At 40.3% G+C, this 26,511-nt stretch overlaps 3 protein-coding genes across 4 annotated transcripts in view; 1 reads left to right on the top strand and 2 right to left on the bottom strand.

Moving 5' to 3' along the window:
• On the top strand, nt 1-9,891 carry CLEC5A (C-type lectin domain containing 5A). 2 transcript variants are annotated; one of them, XM_015067033.3, is made up of 7 exons: nt 1-196; nt 682-780; nt 1,605-1,664; nt 3,538-3,597; nt 3,912-4,048; nt 7,169-7,272; nt 8,451-9,891. In XM_015067033.3, the coding sequence occupies exons 2-7, from the start codon at nt 702-704 to the stop codon at nt 8,563-8,565; spliced, it is 555 nt and encodes a 184-aa protein (XP_014922519.1). In that variant the 5' UTR covers nt 1-196; nt 682-701; the 3' UTR covers nt 8,566-9,891. The 2 variants fall into 2 exon arrangements, with proteins under 2 accessions (XP_014922519.1, XP_026931438.1); XM_027075637.2 differs by lacking the exon at nt 1,605-1,664.
• Nucleotides 9,892-19,030: 9,139 nt separating this feature from the next.
• LOC106970417 (serine protease 58-like) overlaps nt 19,031-26,511 on the bottom strand; it is a 68,653-nt gene continuing 61,172 nt past the window's right edge. Inside the window, exons 6-7 of the transcript XR_008296576.1 lie at nt 20,489-20,538; nt 19,031-19,691 (exon numbers count right to left, since the gene is read on the bottom strand). The gene's annotated coding sequence lies outside the window, so the exon portion shown is untranslated. The remainder of the gene's footprint in view (nt 19,692-20,488; nt 20,539-26,511) is intronic.
• Nucleotides 22,305-25,474, bottom strand: LOC106970415 (olfactory receptor 9A4). Its single transcript, XM_053217981.1, has one exon. The coding sequence runs from the start codon at nt 23,368-23,370 to the stop codon at nt 22,426-22,428; it is 945 nt and encodes a 314-aa protein (XP_053073956.1). The 5' UTR covers nt 23,371-25,474; the 3' UTR covers nt 22,305-22,425.

Here is a 26,511-nt window from a genome sequence, read left to right on the forward strand (position 1 = left end):
CACCCACTCCCATTGCCAAGAAGACTTAACAGGAAGAAGTGTTTGCTCAGGGATGCTGCTAAGATAGAAACACTGTGTGAAGAAGGAAGGACGGTGCTTGAACAGAAGGAGCATATTCTCTGAAGGTGCCTCTCCCCACCACACCAAGCATAAGACCCCATCTGCAAACTAAGCCAACCTTCCCAAGAGAGAGCAGGTGAGTCTGTTTGTCTGTTCTCGGCACAGATTGTTGGCCCTTCCCCAATGCCAAGACCTTCGGGGACACCTGTCCTGTCTGTCAGAGTCCTGGCATAGGCTTTTAGAGACTGGGTCTTCTGACAGCTGTAGTCTGTATGGCCAAGACCACAGAGTAGGTCCCAGAGATCAGGGTCATTTCAAAGCTAAAGGTTCTCAAAGAGTCCAGGAGAGGATTTATTTCATTAGACAGAGTTTAGGAGGCCACAAATAGACATGGATAAAGTCTAGAGCTAAAGTGTGGGTGAAGGAGAGGGAGCATTCCATCAGTACAAGATCCTATGCATCTTCTGGGCATGGGTCAAATCTCATACTTGTAGCTAGCTGTCAATGGCATGCCTGCCTTCCAAGCCCCCCAAGGGTGCTCCTGAAAAGAGGCATAAGTCCTGCTGGAAAGAAGACTTGTTCCCAGATTCTGAATGTGGTACTGTGCTCTAATCCCCACAGGCCTTCTCATCTCCTTCATCATGAATTGGCATATGATAATCTCTGGGCTTATCATAGTGGTGCTTAAAATGGTTGGAATGACCTTTTTCCTGCTTTATTGTGAGTATTTGAGCAACCTCTTACCCTAACCTCATACGGTCTTGTTCTTTGACTTTTTTCCCAAAATGTGTAGTTGAATATAAAGGTTATGTGCCTAAGTCTTTCCAGTTGAGGGCAAGGACCCAGTGTAGGGGCAACTGACAATACTCGTCTCACTTCCCAGCACACACAATGGGCCAGGTGCCTTGGTCTGCCTTGGGTATGTAGAACTGACCAGTGTCTGACGGTTGAACACCATACAAAGCTTTCGCCACTACAATGTTAGTTGGGTAATCTGAGGTAAAATACTTGTCAGTGCTTCTTATTGCTGCTCAAAATTGAAAATCAGTGTCAGTTCAACCCAATGACAAGGCTGAGGTAAGAGCTGCGTAATAAGGTAATGGGATCTCACTAGGGGACAGATTTCCCCCTGTGTCCATAGAAACTTCCATCCAAATGCTTAGGAGAAGAGTCTCCATAGCAAAGGGTTTCACTGCAGTTGTAGCAAGAATCTTCTCCAGCCCCAGAAACTGGTAGGGAACATGAATGAGGAAGGAAACATGAGTGAAAGAGGCAGTTGAGTAAAAGGTGTCTTCCCTCTGACTCAAACTGAAGCTGCATTTCCTATCACAGAAGAGAGCAGGAAGAAAATATGAATATGAATAAGTAAACACATTTACAAAAAAAAAAAAACCACCTACACATCTTTCTTGACCTGAGTCAGAGAGCTTCTGATCACACAGTAACAATCATGGCGCCCCAGAAGCCCCCGCAGTGATGTTGGTTTGTTATATTCATCGTGTAGCCACCTTTGGGACTGAGCCAACAACTGATTTTCTTTGCAGTCCCACAGATTTTTGGCGGAAGTAATGTCAGCTTCCTTCCCACAGAGAGCTATGGAACAGGTAATGTGCATGACAAGTATCTCCTCTGCACCTCCAGGTTCTTGTGTGCTGACTTCTTACAGACCTTTCTCCAGCCCTTCTTTCTCAAGAAATTCATTTGCAGGAAGGGTCCATAAAGATACTCTAATTGCTATAAGAAGAATACATTCTGGGGATCTAATGTATAGCGTGTTGACTATAGTTTACAAGACTGTATTACACACTACTTGAAAGTTGCTAAAAGACTAGATCTTAAATATTCTCACCACCAAAAAAGAGGGGGGGGAATTATGTGACGTTATGGGGGTGTTAACTAGCCTTACTGTGTAGTTAATAATTTTGTAATATATACATGGATCAAATCATCACCTTGTACACCTAATTAAACTTACACAATGTTTATATCTCAAAGTGAGGGGGGAAAGTGCAGCACTCCCAGAAGAAAAAGGATCTAATTAACTTCCTTGCTTTTATCAATGGGAAACCTAGACTAAGCTGATTGAAATTTCTGATCCTCAGTTTTCCTCCTGGGTATGAGGATGATTTGTATATAATTACTATAATGTAATTAGAAAGTACCTTATAAACTCTGACATGTTGTACACCTACAGGAATTGCCATAAAAAAAAAAAACATGTCCCACAAAAAACTCAAAGATTATAATCAGTATTTTTTTGTGTGCCGATCACTCTGCTAGATCAACAGAAGAATGCGAACAGGAGATACCAGTCAGCTGTCCTCTATAAAGCACAAAGCCCCATGCCAGAAGCGAAGGGGCAAAAACGAGGGCTTTCCCTATCAAACCTCCTCCTCTTAAAGCTTTTCCAAGGACCTCCCTCTCACTTCCTCTTAAAACATTAATTACTACAAACATCTTTAGGAGAAAGATAATTTCTTGTTCATCTTCATATCAGCTGAGGCTCCCAGAACAGTGAGTTAAATGGAGGAAATATTCATGAAATACTTATAAAGTTCTGTGCAGCTATAATCCCAAAATAGTTTCTCATGAAAACCAGGTTATTTTACATTACAAAGAGCCTTTGAGCTGGGGACTGAAATAAAAAGTGAATGCTCACTTGTATGTTTCATTAATATAATTTAAGTTGCTGATTTGGTGTCTGGGTAAACTAAATTGGTCTTCAACCACACAAGACAAATAACTGGGCAGCTGAGGAGAGGTTTTGACCAGCGTCTGAAGCCACTGCAATATCTGCTTGGCCAACCGGGGAAAATGAGACTTCTTAGAGGCCTATCAGTTCCCCTATTTATATTTAAAGAAATAAACGGACTCTGCTTGTAGGAAATCTCTGGAATGTTCACCTGCCTCCATGTCTGCCAGTACCCCCAGTCTTGAACCTAGTTCCAGTTAGCCTCAATTCTTAGAATTGACAGGTTCCCATAAGAGGGAGCCAAGAGATGCCTGCGGAAGGAGGGCTCACAGGGGTAGGGAGTGGGGTGGGAGCGGGGGTGTTGGGAGATCAGACATGGGATGAATGGCACCTGCTCTGTGGAGCCCAGAGGGCAGTGCTCCAAACAGCACCTGGGAGAGGGGAACACTGTCAAAAGTATATATAGAAAGGAGTGGGAAATTTCCCTCCTGGTACTAAATTCACCCACTCCTCTTCTTTTCTCCTGTTCTTTTTCTCAACATTTCACACCTACTGCCACACACACACACACACACAAAGATATGAAATAGGACTTGGGGTGCAGGGCATGACAAAAAATAGAAGTAGTTAGCTGGAAGCTTCAAAGAAAGAAAATGAAAAATTCTCGCAGGGGGTGGCCAAGAGTGTCTCATCTTTGCCACTGTCCAGAGACAAATCAGGGACTCAGTACCTGCTCTGTGTTGTATTCATGATGCAGTTGCCTTCAGAATTTCTTTTTGTTTCAGTCCCACTGACTTTCGGGAGCAGTAATGTCACCCTACTTCCTACACAGAGCTATGGAACAGGTAAAGTGCATGACAATTATCTCCCCTCGACATGAGGTTCTTAAGTGCTGAATTCTTAGACACTTCTCCCATTGTCTCCTTTCTTATGGAACTTTTTTGCCCAAAAGGGCCATAAAGACCTTCCAATTCATCCCTGTCATGTTGTCCACAGGGAAACTAATACTAGACTGCATGGGATTTCTTCCTGGATTGAGGATGATTTCTAGAGATATAACTGCTATAAAGACATTCATGCCCTACTATGTTATGACTCCATTCCAGGGTTCACGCTCCAAACCACTAATCCTATACTCTCTTTTGTCTCATTTCTTTAGTCTGCCCCAACAGGTGGTATTTTCATCAAGGAGAATGCTTTTGGTTGTCCCCTTTTGAAATGTCTTGGAACAAAAGCAGGGACTTTTGCAAAACAGAAGGATCCACTTTGGCCATTGTCAACACACCAGAGAAACTGGTGAGTGCACTGGGAAAAGCCCATGCTACAGTAGCCTCAGCAGGTGGAGATGGTGGGGTGATTTGGTAGAGTAGGGGCAGGGTGGAGGTGAGAAATGGAGAGGTGGCTGGCTGAGAGCCCAAGCTCCTTGCTCTGAATCGGAAGGTGGGAGACTACAGTAGCAGTGGGGTATATTCCTCAGGTCATTTGAGCTAGGGAAATCCACACTGTATCGTCTCTCCCATGAAGCTTAGCAGTGCACTGGTCCAGTCCTCAGGATGGGTCAGGACATTTAAAGTGCAGGGAATGACCAAATGAGCTGATGTGCATGAAAGCATCAAGTCATAGAACTGGGATAGTGGTATACAGTTAGGATAGTTAAAAAGGGAAACACAATGGAAAAACCTTTATTTTACTACCTCTTTTTATCCTCATAAAGATTAAGAGGGGGTATCATTACCCATATCTTGTATATGAGGAAGCTAGGGTAGAGAAAAATAATTTGACCCAGGTTGTACACACACTAATGACAGGACAGGATTGAATTGAGTTCTCTCTAACTCTAAAACCCATGCTCTAATCAATTTTAGATCATAAGTTTTCTTCTTGATCATTGCCTCTCCTTCAAATCCCAGCATCTGCTGAGTGGTAGGCATGTGCTACATACTCCACTGCTGCTTCTCTGCTCTCTATCTTTCACCTCTCATCTATAAAGTCCTCCTGTGGTTGAAGAGAACTCATAAGAGGGCCCTCTCTGAATCTTGGTGACAGGTGTCCAACAAAGAGCAGGGGTCAGGATGCTACAGATCCTCTGAGGCTAAGGGGAAATGCCTTACAGTAGAAAACCAGGAGTAAGCTGTGGGGCAGAAAGGAGAAAAGGAGAGGGGAAAAGGGGGTTGAGTAGAGGAAACTGACTCTTCCTCTACTCAACCCTCAAGTTCTGGTGCATCTCAAGTGTCATCCTTGGCATTCTGCAGAAAAAGCTCATCATGCTAACAATTTGCTAGTGATCTCAAGTATGTATCCCTAGCTAGTCTTCTCTAGACCAGACTGTATATCAAAATCCACTTTGATCCTTCAAAAGCACCCCAAACTCATCATGTTCAAAACTGAGCCAAATTATATTTTACCTCAAATGCTCTTTCTCCTTTTGTGATCCAAATACTGGTGAGTAGTCATGTCACCCAAGATTGAATGCTGATGGTTTTCTGAGACTTTACCTCTTCTCTTCTCCCCTAAATGAGTTGCTAACCAACTCTTTTCCTCTCTGTCCCCAAAGAAAATTATTCATCTCTCACCTGGATTTCTTCAGAATTCTTCCAACTCCTCTCCTTACCCCCGATTTTGCCCCTTCTTACCTATCCTCCATAGAACCCACACAAAAATATCTCTAAGACTCTAAACTGTCTGTGCCATTTTCCAAATTAACGTGGGTTAAAGTCCAGTTTTCCTAGCATGACATATAAGGCCTTGTGTAGTCTAGCACCTCCCTTCTTGCCAGTCTTGTCTCTCCACCAGCCTCCCTTCTCCCTCTACATAACCACATTCAGGCGCCCTGAAGTCCACCTGTGATCGGATGCTCCCTTTTCCAGGAAATCCCACACCCTCCCCTAGCATTTTCCTGACAAACAGCTATTTTTCAGAATTCATCTCAAGTATCACTTCATCTTTCTAGAAGACCCCAAATCCATGTAGAATTGATCACTTCCTCCTTTCTGTCTGTTCTATACCTAGTACATATTCCCTAGCTCTACACCTGGGAGACCTCACTATGCTTATTAACTCATCTATCTTCTCTTATTAGACCTGTGGATCTTCAACATGTTGGGATCACTGACATTTTAACAATGGTGATGAAAGCTATACACCTCTTCCCAGAAACACTGCATAAGCATAATATTTTGAGTAAAGTTCCAACAGCTTCATGAATCCCCTTCATAACCATCCATGGATCAGTGCAAGAGAGTTAAGGGTTAAGAACGCTTATTTTAAACCATTTGTCAGCAAATTTTTCTTAAAAAATGGTCAGGTGGTCAGAGAGTAAATATTTTATATTTTTAGGTCATACGGTCTCTATCACAACCGCTTAATGCTGCCCTGGTAGCTCAAAGCAGCCATAGATGATATGTAAAAAATGGGCCTGGATGTGTTCCACTAAAACCTTATTTACAAAACAGGCTGAAGTCTGGATTTTGACCACTGGCTGTAGTTTGCCAACCCTTGTTTCAGATCATAAATTTTTTAAGGAGAAACAAATTTGTTTCCATGTCCCGGCCTCATACAATGGCTCACTGGATACTCAAGAAATCTTTGTTAAATAAGTAAATACAGTAATTAATCTTAAAGAATAATGAAATGAGACATTTCATGGAAGGAGAATATTGGAAAAAGAGGAATAAAGCCAATATCCCTGGGATAGAGAAATATCCAAGTGAACTTGTATACCCATTCACTTACGACAGGAGGTTTATAAAGAGTACAGAAAAGAGCCCAGGGACTCCCAGACTTCTGGCTAGAGTGATTTGTGATTCATTAGTTTAATAAAGAAATTAAGATATCATAGATTGGTGTCAATTTAGCAAATACTCAAAATTCACTGATTATTTCTCAACACACTTTTAAATCTCCCCAACTATATTGCCTTGCTAAGAATTCAAGAAATTCACTCGATCCAACCTCATTTGGAATGTAAAATTTCTGGCAGTGAAACAGAGAGGCATGCTAAGTAAAAAAAGAATTATTTGAAATGGTCCCTTTTTAGATCATATAGTACTCTTCCTCTTCATTTTCATAGTGTGGTCCCTGGAAAGCAGCATCAGCATCACCTGGGAATTTGGTAGGAATATAAATTCTTGGTCCCCTGAACTAGACCTCCCAGGAATCAGGAGCCCATCAAGCTGTGTTTTAACAAGACCTCTAGGTGATCCTGATGCTCTGTGTATACTGAAAACTACTCTAGGGTTTATGGTGATGCCAGCTACAACCAGCCCCAGAGTCCCTTACCAGCCTTCCTGTTCCCAGAATCAGATATAATCAGGGCCTTTTGGCAAAAGGGAGATGACAGAAAAAAAAATTTTTTTAATAATAATAAAAAATAAAAAATAAACCTTTTTGTTGAACTGTTTATTTTTTAACTTCTAGAAATTTCTGCAGGACATAATTGGTGCTGAGAAGTATTTTATTGGCTTATACCAGGATACAGAGAAAACATGGCATTGGATCAACAACTCCCCATTCAATGGCAAGTATGTGAATATCTCACGTTTTTCTAAGGATCTTAGTTTGCCTAAGAGACCAGACCTGAGATTCAGTGAGTTTATCCTGGAAGAGCACAAAAGCTGAGACTTGGCTTTTTGTTTTATTCCTCTCCTTTCTTCCAGTGCACCTATTCCCAGAGACACATTTTTGGTAAACTTTTATTAAGGAAAATGCCAAACATTTCTAAGTAGAGAGAAGAGTATTCATCCAATGAGTTCTTCTGTTCAAATCAAGATGCAAACAAATGCACATACATACCATTTGTTTGATATATCTCATAAGTCTCTTTTAACTCACAGACTACATTTTATTACTAAGTTTTTACAAGTTCCTCAGATGGAACTTCTTTATGTAAAGGAAGTTTATTATTAGCAACTGTCTATACCTTAAAGCTATGAACTTCAATTCCCAAGAGCTACCTCCTGTGTATCATTCCATGGACATAAGTGTTGGTGGAGAATGTGACACTCCTGGTATACACAAGAAGATGTGGAGTCAGACAGAAAACAAGTCAGTTCCCAGCCTATAATTGGGCTTCTCACAGAAGGAAGGCAAGGAAGATTCATTCAATGTCTACTAAATGCCAGGCACTTGCGAAGCATTTACTCATGTCATTTCCTGCAGTATTCACAATGATGCTGTAGACAAAGCTTTTATTAATTCTCATTTAACAGACAGGTGAACTGAGGATGGGAGGCTTAAAAATGTATTGAATATCACCAAGCTGGGTAGATTAAATTGTGGCTCTGCCACATCCACTTGACTCCAAAACTCATGGCATTTCCATGAAACCAGACCCTTTCCAGTCAGATTGAAAGGGGCTGAATGGCAGAAAAAGAGGTGGGGAAAGGCCAACAGAGTTTCTCCTAAAGCCAGCTGGTGCCTAGGAAAGGAAGAGCAACCCCTCGATCCTCCTGCTGCGAACATAGCACATACAGTACTAAAACATTATTTCTAGGAGACAAAGACAGATGAGATGTTTCTACCACACACAAGAATGATTTAATCCAAGACTGTGAGTCCACCTCACAGGAGAAGGCTGTGAGAAGGCTCACAGAAAAGGGCCAGCGTAGGGCTAGATTTGGGGATAGGAGAAGGGGGACTGGAATTGGCAAAAGGCAGGACTGAAACAATGGGCCTTAACCACACTTCCTTTCCCATTTAGCATTATCAATCAGCATCAGAACTTCGACTGTGTGACCATAGGCCTAACAAATACATTCGATGCTGCACCATGTAACATCAACTTGCGCTGGATTTGTGAGAAGCTGGCGAAATGATTGCAGTTCTCTGTGGCCTCTGACAAGAATAACAATCACACTTGTGGAGAAAGCAAAAAGAATATGATTGGGATTGGTACAGGAAATACAGAACATCAAATTACTGTGTCCATCTTCCACGGGTTACTGGCAGAGCTCCCTGACCAAATCCTTGGGGCTAATGCTCCAGCCCCTCCACAAATATACTTGCATACACATAACAGAGACAAACTTCCCATTCTGAGTCAGCAGTTCCCCCCAACACTCCACTTCCTATGAGTGTCATAGCTGTGACTCTTTTTAGATCTGTACCAGACATCTAATCAATGATCCCTTTCTCCATCTCTCTACTATGAGAGGCCCTTGCCTGTGTTGGAAGTGATCTTCTGCTTTGGAGGACTGGATGTCAGTCACCTCCAGGAGACAGGGTCACTTTTAGATAGACAACTCAGTTGATATAGTGATGAGGTCTGTTTGTATAGAACTGAGCATTTCTGACTGATCGACAGGGTTTATTTTGGCCTATTGCCAGGTCTGTTTTATCCTCAGAGCACATACCCAGCACCACAGAGAAAGTGCAGACTGAGCAGGCAAAAACATGATTTAGAGAGTAGCCAGGGTAGAAGAGGGATAAACTCAGCTTGTTGACTTCACCTGTGTTCCCAAGAGACCCATGTTCACATGCATCCCACCCCTACCCAAGATAGGATAGCAGAGGTCCTCCTCAGTCTGAATTGAGGTCAGGCCTGGGGAAGGGCTCCTGGAGCCAAGCTTGGCTTATTCATGGGAATGGACAAAGGTCTGGCCAGAGCAGGAATCTTCCAGAAAACCCCTTTGAAAATAATCAGACAGCTAACATGACCAAGCAAACTGATCAATGTTTTTCAACAAAGCCCTGAAGACATACTCATGCTTAAATTTTCCTGGTCTTGAGCTGAATATCCATTTCAGTAGATATTTATTCTTGATCATGGTTTTTTCTAGTATATTTTAAGAATTTGTAATAGTCTCTTGGACCCCAGTGTTCAGAAGATATTCCTGCCTGCAGTTTAGAGAGACTGTATGAGCAGGTACAGCTTAGTGACCCAAAGATGCCACAGCCTTATCCATGTTGGCATCACACCAACTCAGAGCTGGTCCAGTTGACCAAAGAGTAAAAATGAGGAGGACTGCTCAAGGAAGCATGGGGAGTAGGCAAAAAGTAGGCATATAGTAGTAGCAAGGGAACACCAGAGACAAATGGAAATCATTTCCAGGAGGAAACAGAGCTCATTTGGCCACACTGGAAGAAAGGCAAGAAAAGGGTAGAAAAGTCTTGGAGCATCCTGGCTATTCTCTGCACTTGCAGAGGTAACTACATACCTTTCTCAGTAAATGGAAAAAAGAGATGTCTGTGTGTTCTGAGTAACAAGAATTAAGCCATAAGGGAAGACTATAAAACTAATGGAAATTATAGTCACCTAAGTGAACTGCTCACCAATTTATGTCTAGTAACAACATACCACAATGACTATGAATATCATCAGATATATGTCAAAGAAAATTGTCATTTTATTTTTTATTACTAAGCTCTAGTCCTATATTCCTATGATTCATAATTTTTGTCCAATTTGCATGGTCACCTATAGTTTTAAAAAATGAGATAATACATTAAGTGTTAGAACTTGCCTAAAGGAAGTTACCAGCAATAATATGTGTTGGGGTGGAGGGGATGTTAGAATTATATCAGTATTCTGTGAAGACACAAGTTCTTCTGTGGTGTTAGCAAAGAATAAATACTGCAGTTGAGGAGAGGGGAGAGGCCGAGTCTATGGTAGATAAAGAAATAAACAGAATTCTACACCAAAAGTAATCCCCAGGATCCAGATAATAGAAAGGAAACTGCAGCCCTTCTGTTTTGAGAAGGGAAAGTTGTTGCCACACTTCCTGTTTTATGACATAACAAACTTCAGATGTCTATAGTCAGGAAATGTAGACATCTAGTAATTTCCCTAGCAGACAGCCCAAATTTCACCCAAGATGAGGACATACTTCTGTGAAGGTTCTAAAAGAAGCCCAGCGGGCTAAGGTGGGGGAGGGGTGGGGGTAGGGAGCACATGGGGAATATGAACACTTTGTTTTAAATTCATTCCTGGGGGTACAGGGGCTGCCGGATCCTTAAGAGGGTAGGTAAATGTGACCTTATTGGGCAGCAGTGTATGGGTTTTTTTCAAGCAATAGAAATTTACTAAGCCACTGGATTAGAGTTTTTTACTTTGCTTCCAATATACAATGTGAATTTTTACAGATTTCTTACTCTTTCTGTCCCTTAATTTCTTTACCTATAAAATGAGGCAGTAATACCCCCATCACAAAATTCTTGTGTATATTAAACAAAACTCCCACTATGTCTCTCATGGCAATAAACAATGGGGGAAGCACTCTGTGGAAGATTTGAAGTTGAGATCTTTATCAAAGTGGCTCTTCAGTTTGCTAAAAGCTGAATGTAGAAAAGCCACTTAATTTCTCAGATTTTCTGTTTATTCATTTAAAATATGGGAATAAAAATATGCCTAAGTCAGGTGCTTCAAAAATTCTATAATTGTCAAAAACATACTTCCCATGACTCTGACTTACATTCAAATCACCCATCTTGTCTGTGTGAGCTAATGGTCCAATGACCAAAGTCACTGAACCCTGTCCTCGGATATTGACAGATCAGTACTGTTCAGGCCTGAAAACATCAGGTATGGGTAACCTTTACCTATTTTCCCTGCTGTTGCCAAATCCCATCCTCAGAAGCTATATCCTTTGGTGACCTGTGCCTTCTGAATAGTCCTGCTTCACTTCCTGGGTCTCCTTCAGCACAGGCTGAGTATTAATGCAGCAAAAGTCTTACCCTCCACTTTTACCATACCCTCTCATAGAGACTATAACTCCTGCAAGGAGTTGGTCACTCAACTATTATGTCAACTATGATGTTATATATATAACATCTTCTCTATCCATTCATAGTCGATGGCATTTGGGCTCTTTCCATAATTTGGCTATTGTAGATAGCACTGCTATAAACATTGGGGTGCATGTGCCCCTTCAAATCAGCATTTTTTTATCCTTTGGATAAACACCTAGTAGTGCAACTGCTAGGTGATAGGGTAGTTCTATTTTTAATTTTTTTTGGAACCTCCATACTGTTTTCTAGAGTGGCTGTACCAGTTTGCATTCCCACCAACAGAGCAAGAGGGGACACCTTTATCTGCATCCACTCCAACATCCGTTGTTGCTTGAGTTGTTAATTTTAGTCATTCTGACAGATGGGTGGTGTCTCATTGTGGTCTTGATTTGTCTTTTTCTGATGATGAATGATGTTGAGCATCTTTTCATATGTCTGTTAGCCATCTGGATGTCTTCTTTGGAAAAGTATCTATTCATCTCCCGTTCTGTCAGTTGCCTTTTAATTTTGCTGATTTTCTCCTTCACTGTGCAGAAGCGTTTTATCTTAATGAGGTCCCAATAATTCATTTTTGCTATTGTTTCCCTTGCCTCTGGAGACATGTCAAGTAAGAGGTTGCTGTGGCTGGAGTCAAAGAGGTTGTTGTCTGTTTTCTCCTCTAGGATTTTGATGTTTTCCTGTCTCACATTGAGGTCTTTCCTCCATTTTGAGTTAATTTTTGGGTATGGTGTAAGAAAGCAGTCCAGGTTCATTCTTCTGCATATCACTATCCAGTTTTCCCAGCACAATTTGCTGAAGAGACTGCTTTTTTTCCCATTAGATATTCTTTCTTGATTTTTGGAAGATTAGTTGGCCATACACTTGTGGGTTCATTTCTGGGTTCTCTATTTTGTTCTATTGATCTATATGTGTCTGTTCTTGTGCCAACACCATACTTTCTTGATGATTACAGCTTTGTAATACAGCTTGAAGTCTGAGATTGTGATGCCTCCAGGTTTGGTTTTCTTTTTCAACATTACTTTGGCTTTTTGGGGTCTTTTCTGGTTCCATACAAATTTTAGAATTGTTTGTTCTAGCTCTGTGAAAAATGCTAGTGTTATGTTGATAGGGATTGCACTGAATGTGTAGATTGTTTTGGGTAGTATCTACAATTTAACAATATTTGTTCTTCTAATCCATGAGCATGGAATGTTTTTCCATTTCGTGGAAAACCTGAAAGACTCCACCAAAAAACGGCTAGAACCTCGGAAGTCACAGGATATAAAATCAATGTACACAAATTGGTTGCATTTCTATACACCAATAATGAAGCAGCAGAAAGAGAAATAAAGGAATCAATCCCATTTATAATTGCACTGAAAACCATAAAATACCTAGGAATAAGCCTGACCAAAGAGGTAAAAGATCTGTGTACTAAAAATTATAGAAAGCTTATGCAAGAAATTGAAGAAGATAGATTTGCTTTAATATGCACAATGTTTACTTACCATCAATAAAATTGATACTTAAGGATAATGTGACATGATTTATCTTGTGGCTTTGAGTAAACTAAGCATGCCACCAGTTGCTTCTCCTGAAGTGTAATGCACCTACTCTAGAATAATTCACTCTGACCCTTACCCTTTTATCTACCATCTTGCCTGGAGCTTTGCTTCTCTGTTCCAAAGCCCTGAAGCTACAGACAGATGATGCTCAGCATCCTTCCTCTCACTCCTGTATGATGGTCTCTGATTAATACTGAATCATTTAGCTGTAACTAATCCTGTATTACCATGATACTGCCAAAATGATGTAGAATGTACTAGTTAAAAACATACACCTTAAATTAGATATCTATTGGTAGAATCTTTGTTCTGTTCATTTACTATTTGGGAAGCCTTGGAGAAATTACCTAATCTCTCAAAAACTTAGTGCCAAGCACTGTTTTAAGGTACTAAGGATACAGCAGAAAATAAAACAAAGTACCTGTCCTCACAAAGCATATAATGAGTGGGATGTATTACTCAGCAATCAAAAAGAATGAAATCTTGCCATTTGCAACTACATGGATGGAATTGGAGTGTATTATGCTAAGTGAAATTAGTCAGTCAAAGACAAAAATCATATGACTTCACTCATATGAGGACTTTAAGAGACAAAACAGATGAACATAAACGATGAGAAACAAAAATAATATAAAAACAGGGAGGGGGACAAAACAGAAGAGACTCATAAATATGGAGAACAAACTGAGGGTTGCTGGAAGGGTTGTGGGGGGGGGATGGGCTAAATGGGTAAGGGGCATTAAGGAATCTACTCCTGAAATCATTGTTTCACTATATGCTAACTAATTTGGATGTAAATTTTAAAAAATAAAAAATAAAATTTAAAAAAAACAACTTAGTGCCAAGCACTATTTTAAGGTACTAAGGATACAGCAGAAAATAAAACAAAGTATCTGTCCTCACAAAGCATATAATCTAGTGGGATGATACCAACAATAAATAAATTAATTAATGTGTATTAGGTGGTAATAAGTATTATGAATAAAATGCAGAATTATAGGGGGACAAGGACTGTTAGAGCATAGGTGTAGGTTTGTTATTTTTCATTTAGTGTTTAGAGGAAGCTTCCTTGAGGTGACTTTGAAGAAGTAATTTCTGGCAAGTGAGAAACTGCTTCATACAAATATCTTGGGTAATTCCACCTGGTCCTGGGACAAGACTGTTCTCAGTGGATTCAAGAAATACCAAGGAGGCTACTATGTTTGTAACACAATGAATGAGAAAGAGAGTATTAGGTGATGAGGCCAGAAGTCTTTGGGAACCAGAATTAGACAACAGTAGAAATATAGAAAATGATGGTGAGCTAGATATTAAAATCTTTTTAAAAAATTAGCTAACATGGCCCAAAGGTTTGCAGATGACTGCAACTAGCAGGGAAAAAATGGCTGGTAGAACAACAGCTTCAAAGCTAGGCAAAACTTAAAGCCAAGGGTGGGGGAAATGCATAGTGGTTATAAGAAGGTAATAATAAATAAGAAAGACACCTAACCCACATCCAGGCTCAGAGGAGTGAAAAAAAATCATGACATCAGAGGAGCTGTGGGCATCCTTAGAGGATGTATGTTTCAAATAAAGCATGAGGATCAGTGAAACATTCAGAAGTTGAGGATATAAAACACTTTGATGTTCCCTGAGTTTCAGAGTGATAGAGAAAGTGTTTCACAAGAATTTCGCTTGTGAGGTCATCACAATGTCAATCAAAGTCATCAATGACCTCCAAATAGCTAAGTCTAGTGGTCAATTCTTAGGTGTCACTTTACTTGATCTCCAAGGACCATGTGACATTCTTCATCAACTCCTTAAAAAACATCCTCCACTGAGCTTTTGAGACACCATCCTCTCCTGGTTTGTGTCTAGTTGTGTGGCCACTAGTCCCCCGTCTCCTTTGTTGATTCCTATCTATTTGCTTGTCTCTAATCATAAAAACTCAGAGCCTTGTCATTTGCATTATTTTTTTTCTTTTGTATCTATAGGCTTCCTTTGGTCACTCAACTATTCTCATAGATTTAAATACCACCTACACTCACTTGACTCACATTTCTATATCCAACTTGAACTGCCCTGGACTCCAGGGTTTTATATTTAACTGCCTCCTCAACATATTCTTAGATATTTAACAGTAGACATCTCAAGCTTACTTTGTTCATAACTGGACTCCTGATATTCTCCAGTTAAATATTTCCAGAAAATATATAATCATTAACGCACTGGTTTTTTACATATCATATGAAAACAAATCCTATTGCCGCTAGGAAAATATGGATTAAATAGATATATGTTAGGGAGAGAGATAAAAATATACATACAGTGAATCCTTGAACAATTTGGGGTTTGGGACACCAACCCTCACACAGTCACATAGTCAAAAATCCACATATAACTTTTGACTCCCCAAAAACTTAGCTCCTAATGACCAGAAGCCTTACCAATAACATGAACGCTGATTAACAGATATTTCATATGTTATATGTATTATATACTGTATTCTCACAACAAACTATGCTAAAGAAAAGAAAATATGATTAAGAAAATCATAAGAAAGAGAAAATGCATTTACAGTACATTATGTATATTTATTGAAAAAAAATCCGTGTATAAGGGAGCTCAGGCAGTTCAAACCCATGTTGCCCAAGGATCAACTGTATTTAAAAACAGACCAGTCCACTCCTTCACTGCTTTCATTCTGATCCAGGTGCTTATCATCTCTAGGTTACATCATTGTAACAGTCTTTGTGGTAAATTAGACTATTGAAAATATTCACTTTTCACCCATCAAAGCAAAAATTTCCCCCAGACAAAGTTAAACAGGCCTAGAAGACTTTATTCAAGGTTACTGAAATAGGAGAGGGGGGCCAGAACTCAGCCTGAATTCAACTCCACTAAAACAAACAATGGGAGAGTTTTTAAGCCCTGAGATGTGCTACCAGAAAAGTACTGAACTACCTTAATGGAGAGATTGATCAATGGGGTAAGCACATTGAGCTCCTCCTGAGTCTGTAAAGGGTGAAGAAAAATAATTTACAATTATAAGTGCTCTAAAGTAAATAATCTAAGAATAGGGATGGCAAGGGTCTGGAGTCAGGAAGAAGCCTATCTAAAGTTCAGAGAGGCAAGAGAAACACTATGGCTGTCTTGGTCAACCCCTCTCTGCCCTAATTTCCTCAAGTGATGCACTTCTCCATACATTGATTCTGGATTCTTCCATGTAACTGGCTTTGATCAACAGAATGAGACCGAAACTTCAGTGTGCCAGTTCTCAGCCCAGGCCTTAGGAGGCCTTTAGTATTTCCATCTGTGTTTTCTTGTGTCCTGCCACTATCAGAGGAAGAAGTGCTCAGGTAAGCCTGCTGGGCCAAGAAGAAGAGGAGAGACACCCCAGTTGAAACATCAGTGAGAACCCAGCCTAGACCAGCCACCTGCCATCCAACTCTTAGACTCACACACAAGCTGACCTGAGATTAGCAGAACCACCAGCTGAGCCTGGCCTAGATAGGCTGAAGCCCTAATGCATAAAAATAAAAGTTTATTGTTGTATGCCCCTGGAGTTTTATGCTTAGCTCTTATATAGCAGAAGCTAACTGATATAATCTCCTAAGTGGTCTCCCTCCTTCTCTCTTACTGGCCTTTAATCAACTGTCTACATAGCAGTCAGAATAATCTCATTAAAACATTGAACAGATTCTGTCACTCTTTTTCAACAACTTGCAATACTTTCCAACTCACTCCTCGAAAAGGCAAAAGTCTTTTAAAAGCTTACAAGGCTCTGTATGATCTAAATCCTGATTACTTCTCTGACTGAATTTGCTCTTACACTCCCTATACTTGCTCCATTCCGGCATCTTTACCTACGCTTGCCCAAGGATCTCTCCATTTGTTGTTCACTATGCCTGGGGTGTTCTGTAATGGGCATCCAAAGGGCTTTGTACTTCATTCTCTCAAGCTTTCCCTGACAACCCTACTTAAAATTTCAAGACTCCCTCAATAGATGGTCCCATACAGTCCTATTTCACTTTTCTTCATAAAACTTTTTCACAATCTAACATACTATTTTTAACAAGTTTATTGAGATATAATTCACATAGCACAAAAGTCACCCATTTAAGCTGCACAATTAAATGCTTTTTGGTATATTCACAGATATTTGCAATGATCACCTCAAAAATAAAGCCTGCACATGGACTGGAAAAACAAATATTGTTAAAATGTTGATACCACCCAAAGCAATCTCCATATTCAATGAAATCCCTATCAAAATAACACCAGCGTTCTTCACAGAGCTAGAACAAACAATTCTAAAATTTGTATGGAACCAGAAAAGACCCCAAATAGCCAAAGTAATGTTGAAAACAAAAATCTGGAAGCATCACAATCCCAGACTTCAAGCTGTATCACAAAGCTATAATCATCAAGACAGTATGGCACTGGCACAAAAATAGACACATAGATCAACGGTACAGAATAGAGAACCCAGAAATTGACCTACAAATGTATGGTCAACTAATCTTCGACAAATCGAGAAAGAATATCTAATGGAAAAAAGACAGTCTCTTCAGCAAATGGTGTTGAGAAAACGGGACAGTGACATGAAGAAGAATGAACCTGGACCACTTTCTTACACCATATACAAAAATCAACTCAAAATGGAGGAAAGACCTAAATGCGAGACAAGAAAACATCAAAATCCTAGAGGAGAAGGGTGCCTGGGTGGCTCAGTCAATTAAGCGTCCAACTCTTGATTTCAGCTCAGGTCATCATGGTTCATTAGTTCAAGCGCCATATCGGGCTCTGTGCTGACAGTGTGGAGCCTGCTTAGGATCCTCTCTCTCTCTCTCTCTCTCTCTCTCTCTCTGCCCCTCCACCACTTGTTTTCTCTCTCTCTCTCTCTTTCAAAATAAATTAATTAAACTTAAAAAAATTCTAGAGGAGAAGACAGAACAACCTCTTTGACCTTGGCTGCAGCAACTTCCTACTAGACATATCCCAGAGGCAAGGGAAACAAAAGCAAAACTGAACTATTGGGACCTCATTAAGATAAAAATCTTCTGCACAGAGAAGGAAACAATTAACAAAACTAAAAGGCTGACAGAATGGGAGAAGATTATTTGCAAATGACATATCTGTTAAAGGGTTAGTATCCAAAAATCTATAAAGTACTTATCAAACCCAACACCCAAAAACCAAACAATCCAGTGAAGAAATGGGTAGAAGACATAGACACTTTTCCAAAGAAGACAACCAGATGGCTAACAGACACATGAAAAGATGCTCAACATCACTCATCATCAGAAAAAGACAAATCAAAACCCCAGTTAGATACCACCTCACACCTGTCAGAATGGCTAAAATTAACAACTCAGGCAAGAACAGATATTAGAGAGGATGCAGAGAAAGGGGAACCCTCTTGCACAGTTGGTGGTAATGCAAACTGGTACAGCCACTCTAGAAAACAGTATGGAGGTTCCACAAAAAAATTAAAAATAGAACTACCCTATCGCCCAGCAATTGCACTACTAGGTATTTATCCAAAGGATACAAAAATGCTGATTCAAAGGGGTACACGCACCCCAATGTTTATAGCAGCACTAACAACAATAGCCAAATTATGGAAAGAGCCCAAATGTCCATTGACTAAAGAATGAATAAAGGTGTGGCATATATATACAATGGAATACTACTCAGCAATCAAGAAGAATGAAATCTTGCCATTTAGAGTAACACGGATGGAACTAGAGTAATATGCTAAGCAAAATAAGTCAGAGAAAGACAAATATCATATGAGTTTTTCCCTTCTTTACACTGTGTATAAGTATGTATCTAGGTTATGGAAGAAACAGACTATAACAATCCAAGAAAATTACAACATACAAAGTTAATTTTTTCATATATATATATACACATACATATACATATATATATATATACACATACATATATATATATATACATATATATATATATATATATATATATATATATATATAAAATTTTATATTCTAGGTTGAAATTAGGCATTAACACTGACAGCAAGTTTGGCCTGGTCCCTTACTTTGGTGAATCTGACCATGATTTGCCATACTCTTTTCCCACTATCTCAAGACCAGCCAAGTCCCAGTTAGAGACTGCCCCATTAGCCTTAACTAAAATAAAGATGATAGGGAGCAGAGGAGCAACTGACCCATAGCAGACAAATAATGGGAACAAAAACAAGCATTTGTTGTTGTGGGATACAGGGATCTTGAGACTACTTTTACCACAACATAACCTAGACTATCCTGACTGATATAAGAATAAATAACAAGTAGCTCAGATAAAGATAAACAATTAGCATTTCATGATGTAGCACTGTAGGCTATCTAGCATAGTGGTTAAGAGAATAAACCGGAGCCAGACTGCCTAGGTTTGGATCCTAGGCCTTTGCATACTAACAATGTGACTTTGGGTAAGTCACTTATTGTCTCTGTGCCAGAGTTCCTTGAGTAATAATAGTAGTTACCCTAGGGAGTTCTTATATGATTTAAATGAGTTGTTTAGTAGTAAAAATTAAAGAGTGACACTTAAGCAGTATTTCTTAGCTTGGTTTCCTCAGGAGGCCAAGGACTTACCAGCTATTCATTGGGGAATACAGTCCATGAGGACAGGCATGAATGACAAAAGATATGAACCATGGAACACTGTAAAACCAATAAAAGGATGCTTTTTCAAGCTTCCTGCCCCTAAGTGCAACTAATTGTGTGATCTTTGGTACTACTCACACCTTAGGATATGTATAAACTCTGTTTCATAACTATCCCTCAGAGGGGAAAAGGGGAAAAATTATCTACTGGTGTCTACTTTCATTGGTCATATTACATCCAGTTGGGAGTAACTGCCCACAATTTCTGGGCTGTCCATGCATGGACTTGGATGCCAAGTAGGTCCCTTTTTGGTGAAATCAACAGGGAATCCTTAGGGCTAAATGTGAAAAGCGTTCCTGACATGCATAATATGAAGTATTGGTTGTTAATATCATTATTATTGTTCACATCATACATATACATCAAGCATTTCTGTGATCCATTTTGGGAAGTAGAGAGAAGTATTCAGTATAGCAGAAAATTATGGCCTGAAAAGTTGGGGATAGGGAGTTTAGGCACTGGGCTTCTCGAGTATTTAACTTCAGTGCTATACTGCTTTGGAGTATGGAGTTCTAGATGGATAGTTCTCTCTGGTTCTAATTACCTAGTATACAAATAAATAAGTACTGTGTGACAGAGCAAGATTCTTTAGAATGGAACAGCCTCTTCTCTTCTGCTGAGAGTGCTATTTCTTCCCTATCAGACACACTAACCGAGACCCCAAGTTCAAGAAAGCATATAGTCACTTCTACACAGGCCTCCTTCTCTTGATATTCTTCTTGAGCTCCTGGCTTCTATGTTATGCTCCAGGAATATTTTCCAAAATATTTTAATTTAACAGAAGCTCCACTTACCAAATATCTTCCAGTTAGAGAAATGTATTCATATAAATAAGCAGGTGCTCCTGAATAAGAGAAAAATAAATAAATATTTGAATAAATAAAAAGGTAAGATTGAATTACTACATCCCTTAAAGTACATAAATTAAATTTATTATTTTATTTTTATAGGCAATACCTACACATGGTTACAAAAAAAAAAAAAAACAGAGAGAATATTAGAAGGCAAACAGTGAAAAGTCTCATTCTTTTCCCATTCTATCTGTCCATAGTTCTACAAGTAATTACTTCTTAATTTCTTACAATGTGGTCCACAAGCAAATGTGAATGCTATTATATGAATATTATTTCTACTTCTTTCTTACCCAAAAGTGAATACTAAGTTCCATGTGCTTTGCTTTTCTCACTTAACAATACAGCCTGGGGATCATTTCTAATCATTGCAGAAAGAGGTTTTTTATTCTTTTTATGGCTGCATAGTATTTCATTGTATGAGTGAAACAATTTATTTAACCAGTCACCTACTGATATCCATTTGGTTATCAATATTTTGTTATTACAAAAATGCCATAGTGGATAAAATGTGTGCTTATGACATCAGAAAGGGAATCACTGATTGGAACCAAAGAGGGGCTGACTAGGGGAAGAGTGAGTGAGGTTGATGTGCTGGCACAGAGGCGCAAGGGCTGCCTTGTGGGAAGCTGGATGACAGCACGCTAAGCTTGGTCCATGAGGGGGAAAGGCAACGAGGAATGCAGAAGTGAAATGGGGAACTGGAGCCACAGAAAGAGAGCTACAAAGAAGAATCAGGAAAGAAAGTGGGCAAGAGAGGATGAACAATTGAAGGGGATAGGAATCAGGGGCCAGGTAACATGAACCTCAAAAGGACTGAGGAATGTGAGAGGGGCCAGAGGCTGCCTCTTCCTCTGCCCTCTCTACGCTCCTCCAGAGCCCAGGGACCTCGCGGGGCCAGCTCTCCCTTGTCACAGCAGCTCTGTTGTTGTCCCACATCCTTTGGGCAGCAGGCACCATGATGTGGGTGCTTTCAGGTGAGAGACTACCACCTTATCTAGCTCTTCCTCCCACACCCTGAGGAAGCCCACCAATTAGAGATGTGTCTTTTAAAAAAACAACCATTCCTGGGATTGTAATGGTGTCCAGAATTGTGGAATTATGCCAGCCAAGAAAATATGCAGAGAAGTACTAAGGCAACAGACTTTGGAACAGGAAACCAAGGGCAGAGGTAATTCGTCCCTCACCCTCACCCCCAACAGCATCAACATCAGCTGAAGCTGATTAGAAATGTAGACTCTCCAGCTTTAGTCTAGACCTCTGAATTATAATGTGCATTTCAACAAGATCCCCAGGTGATTGAGGGCAGTGTCTTAGGTCTTCATATCTATCATTGAAATTAGAAATGTCACATTTATAGAAGTGAAAGAATAGTCTTGTTGTATCTGTTGAGAGAGAGAGAATATGTTTGAGTCAGGGAAGGAGTAGGGAGCTTACATGGCCAGAGAACCTAAACCACAGGACATTTTACATGAAGAGATGAATCAGCAACCTAGAAATGAGTAGTCATTCCATTTTGCAGTTGGGGAATATTTTTCCTAGCTTTTCCTGTTCAGAAATACAAATATCACACATACATGTATTATTTTTACATTTAATTTTTAACTTTTATTGTGAAATGTATCATATTTTGAGAACAGTATGTATATGTATATCTATAACTATATATATATATATACACACACACACATATGTATACATGTATAGATATATGTTTAAAAAGAAGTGAATTTTTAATAACAAACAACCATGTTAAAAACCATGGCCATAACTTAAAAGGCTTTTGTTGTACACAGAATATTTGATGATGGTTATGATGCAGATCAAAGAGGAGTATGTTTTTTCAGAGCATTATAAAATCCATAATAATTAAGACAAGACTAATTCCTGAATAGTTGACACCAGTGCTTTGCTCCGTCCCGAAGGGCTTCTATGACTTTGTCATTTCGGAGGGTGAAGATGAAGGGATTGAGGAAAGGAGTAACTACTGAAACCATCAAGGACACCACCCTATTGTAATCAGCTGCTTGAGTTTGCTTGGGTTTCACATAGAGGAACAAGCAACTGCCGTACCCAATCACGACACATGTGAAGTGAGAGGCACATGTAGAGAAGGCTTTCCTCCGGCCAGAGGCTGAGGGGATCCTGAGGATTGTGGAGATGATATAGCTGTACGAGATGATTGTAGGGATAAGAGAACCAAAAAGAACAAAAACAGCCATTAAGAACAGGATGAACTCTATAAAAAGGGTATTGTTGCAGGACAGTTTGAGCAATTGCCCTCGGTCACAGAAAAAATTGTTCACCACATTTGATTTGCAGAAGGTAAGCTGAAATGTGGCATAAACTGGCCAGATTTGAAAAAGGAACCCAAACACCCATGACATAATGACCACCCAGATGCAGGTGCGGCTGTTCATAATGATGTCGTACCTCAGAGGGTTACAGACAGCCACGTAACGGTCCACAGCCATCGCTCCCAGTAATGCAAACTCTGTGGTCCCCAAAGAAAGGTACAGGAAGAGCTGGGTGACACATGCAGCCAGAGATATTGTCTGCATCCCAGGGAGCAGCAGCCCCCAAAGCATCACGGGTACGATAATAGTTGTAACCAAGATCTCCAAGGCAGAGAGATGACCAAGGAAGAAATACATGGGGGACTGTAGACGTCTGTCCACACAGACAATCACAATGATGACCATGTTTCCCATTAATGTCACTGAGTAGAAGAAGAAGAAGACAGCAAAGAGGATATGATGTAGTTCTCGGGAGCCAGGGAAGCCAAGGAGATAAAATTCAGTGGCACTAGAGTGATTCCCCAACATTTAGTTCTGAGCTCTTGTTCCTTGTGGAATCTAAAGAGCAAAAGAGAGAAAACAAGTTTCTGACCACAGGAAGATTCAAGGCAATTCCAGTTTGAGGAAATATATCCTACTCCTAGACTTCACAACATAATGCTACTATTTTATACAAGGTTGATATTAAATGTTTCATGAAGGATATGTGTAACTTATGAAGGTAAACGTAAATGCCCAAGAAGATGAGCAGTAGCCACCAACACCACACCTGAGGCATGAAAACCCACTCACCAAGTATGTACCCGTCTCCCAGTTCACCAGCCATCCTGCCTCCAACCCTGCCCTGCCCTGCCATTCTATTCACTTCCCTGGTCACAAAGTGCTCATTCATGCCACCAACACTTCATCTCCAGGGCCCAAAAGTGTCTTCTCTGCCTCTTGTATCCATGTCCTGCAAACTCCTGCTACATTTCAACAGTTCAAAGAATCCCAACCTTAGCCAATCACACAAAGACATGATTACTTCTTTTGTTTGTATCCTTTAACATAGGTTCCATTTGCATTATATTCATTCTAAGTTTCTGCCTCAATTACACCAAGAACTCTGCAGTGCTGTTAGCAAGTGGGACCTATCTAGGACATTGTCATAAGAACTGTTTTGAGACAAAATATTGAGTCTTTTCCTGACTTCTGGAAGCTGGCTCCGTGGTGTGGATTATCAACTTCTCCCTCCTTATTCTCAGGATGAAAGGCATCCACCATTTCTCATATCCGTGAATGTATATCCTCCAGGCAGGAAGGGACTCTCCAGTTCCCTGTTAGTGACCTCTAACTCTGAGATCTTTTATTCCTCTGTTCTGTAGATGACAATGGGGAGGCGGGTGCCAGAAGGAAGTCCTGTCTGTACTGCAGTCTCCACCCTGGGACCAGAAGACAAGAAAACAGTGGTGATATAGAGGCAAAATCCTCCATATTCCCCCGGTCTCAAATGTCTAGTTCCAGACAGAGACAAAACCTCGAAATGGGCAGCCTATCGCTCTAACCGAACTGCAATGGTCTCAGTCCCATAGAGCAACTTGGAAAACTCAAAGAGTGCATATGCTTATCTACGACCTTCTATTTTCTCTAGAGCCCTAGGGTAAGAAAATGTTAGAAGACATCAATATAAATCATACTGAGTTCTTCAGGAGGTCTGGACTTCTTCCCTCACCACATGCAGGTCTTTGCTCAAATATCTCCTCTCCACAGCACTTTCCCAACATCCCCTTCAAAACACTACATGCACAATTTCACTCTCTAACCTTGTGAGGCTGCATTTTTATTCTATTGGCTCTCATCAGTAGCTCAAACCATATTATGTGTTTAATTGTTTATTAGTTTATCATCCTCAAAATCCCACATTAGAATTAAGTAACTTGAAGCAAGTTCTTTAGCTTTCTTGTATTATCACCTGTGACAAGAACAGAGTCTGACAAAGTATGTGTTCTATAAATATTTTTAAGTGACTTTATCAATTAACAGGCTAAAGAACAAACCAATGAATAAACAAAGAGTACCCAACCTTTCTACCTTTCCCTCCCTTCACTTTTCTCTAAAGCATTGACCAGCCAACCTGCAATCTCTCTTCCCAGAGATCCCCACAAGAAGGCAAGCAGATAAAAGGAAGAGATGAAGAGATATGAGAGAACAGGAACTGAGGTGATGGCAGAGAGTGTGCTCATCGCCAGCACTGGGCACCGTGAAGCTGCTCTCTGCTATGGAGGGATGATTTGATGGAGGGCCATCTAACCTGCAGCTGCCTTAATCCACTCTTCAGGCTCTAGGTGTCCTTATTGTACCTGGCAGCCAAACCTAGACCCTCCCCCTGCTAATGCTCTGGTAACTCTCTCCTTCACCGAGGGGCATACCTGGAAGACACTCACCTGTAGGGAACGGACTGGACTGGAAAGTTCTATTGCACTTCAGACATCATGCAGGCTCCCACAGCTAGTAAAGAGCCATGCTTAGGAGACAAGGGCAGCTCCTGCTGTCTCCACTCATGGTGAAGAACACTGTCCACACCCAGGAGCTCAGGAAAAAGTCCAGAAGTAGTGCTGACAGGAATCTATCTCCCTCCCCCTCATTCTCTCTGCCTCCTTCCTTTTCTATCTTATCCATCCCCAAGGATAGTTATACACTGGAGAATCATTTGCACAGGTTCAGAGACACACTAGGGATGTAGTCAAGGAAAAGCTGAAGAAACTTTCACTCTTCCCTCCTGAGGATAATCAAGTTTTAGATCCCGGTAAAGTTCTCTGCATTGGGAAAACTTAAACACTCCTACTCAGGAATTTCTCAACTTTCAGGCTGCCATCCTCCCAGACCCTTAGTTATCACCACTACCAAGCTGTGAACACTCAGCCCCCTCATCTGCTCTCTGCTTCTCCCTGACTCCATTTAGCCCTACAGAGCCTGCCCTGCCCCCAAGACAGACTCAGACTTAGGGGCCACTAAATCTTCTTCTTCTTCATCTCCAAGGTTTCAGGAAGCACAGCTTTCCCGATGATCTCTGCACACTCTAAACCACATACCCTCTGTCCACAGTTATGGGAACCTGGCAAGACAAATAGACAGGACCTGCCACCTACTCCAATGTCACCTTCTGATAATGCCACAGCCCATTCCAGTCCCTCCAACATGCACCCAACTCTGGGTGTTCAGCCATACATTTCCCTTCTAGATCTTCAAATGCTCTCAGGTCACTCCCTGTGCTGCTTGAACTGAGGGGTCAAACTTGAAGAAACACTATTCAGAATTAACAACAACAACAACAAAATACTGCATAAAAGAGAGAATGGCTGGGATGCTGAGTTTAAAAGCAAAATCACACTTAAAACATTTACTTTTAACATTGAAAACAACTGCCATCTTTCATGAAATTAGCACAGGTATTATTTAAAAATCAAATGGAAGGATGTAAGGTAAAGCATAAATATCTCTCTCCCCATCTGCTTGATTCTCCTGATCCATCTCCTAGAGCTAAATATTATTATAAATTATTATTAAAAATTTCTAGTCTATTCATACAGAATTTTCTGTGTGTTTACAAGAATATCTTTATATATTCTTTTTAAGTAAAATATGTTTTAATTAATATACTTTCCTGCTACCTTCTTCTTAATATATATA

This window comes from Acinonyx jubatus, chromosome A2, assembly GCF_027475565.1.
Source record: "Acinonyx jubatus isolate Ajub_Pintada_27869175 chromosome A2, VMU_Ajub_asm_v1.0, whole genome shotgun sequence".
Classification (NCBI taxonomy): Eukaryota; Metazoa; Chordata; class Mammalia; order Carnivora; family Felidae; genus Acinonyx; species Acinonyx jubatus.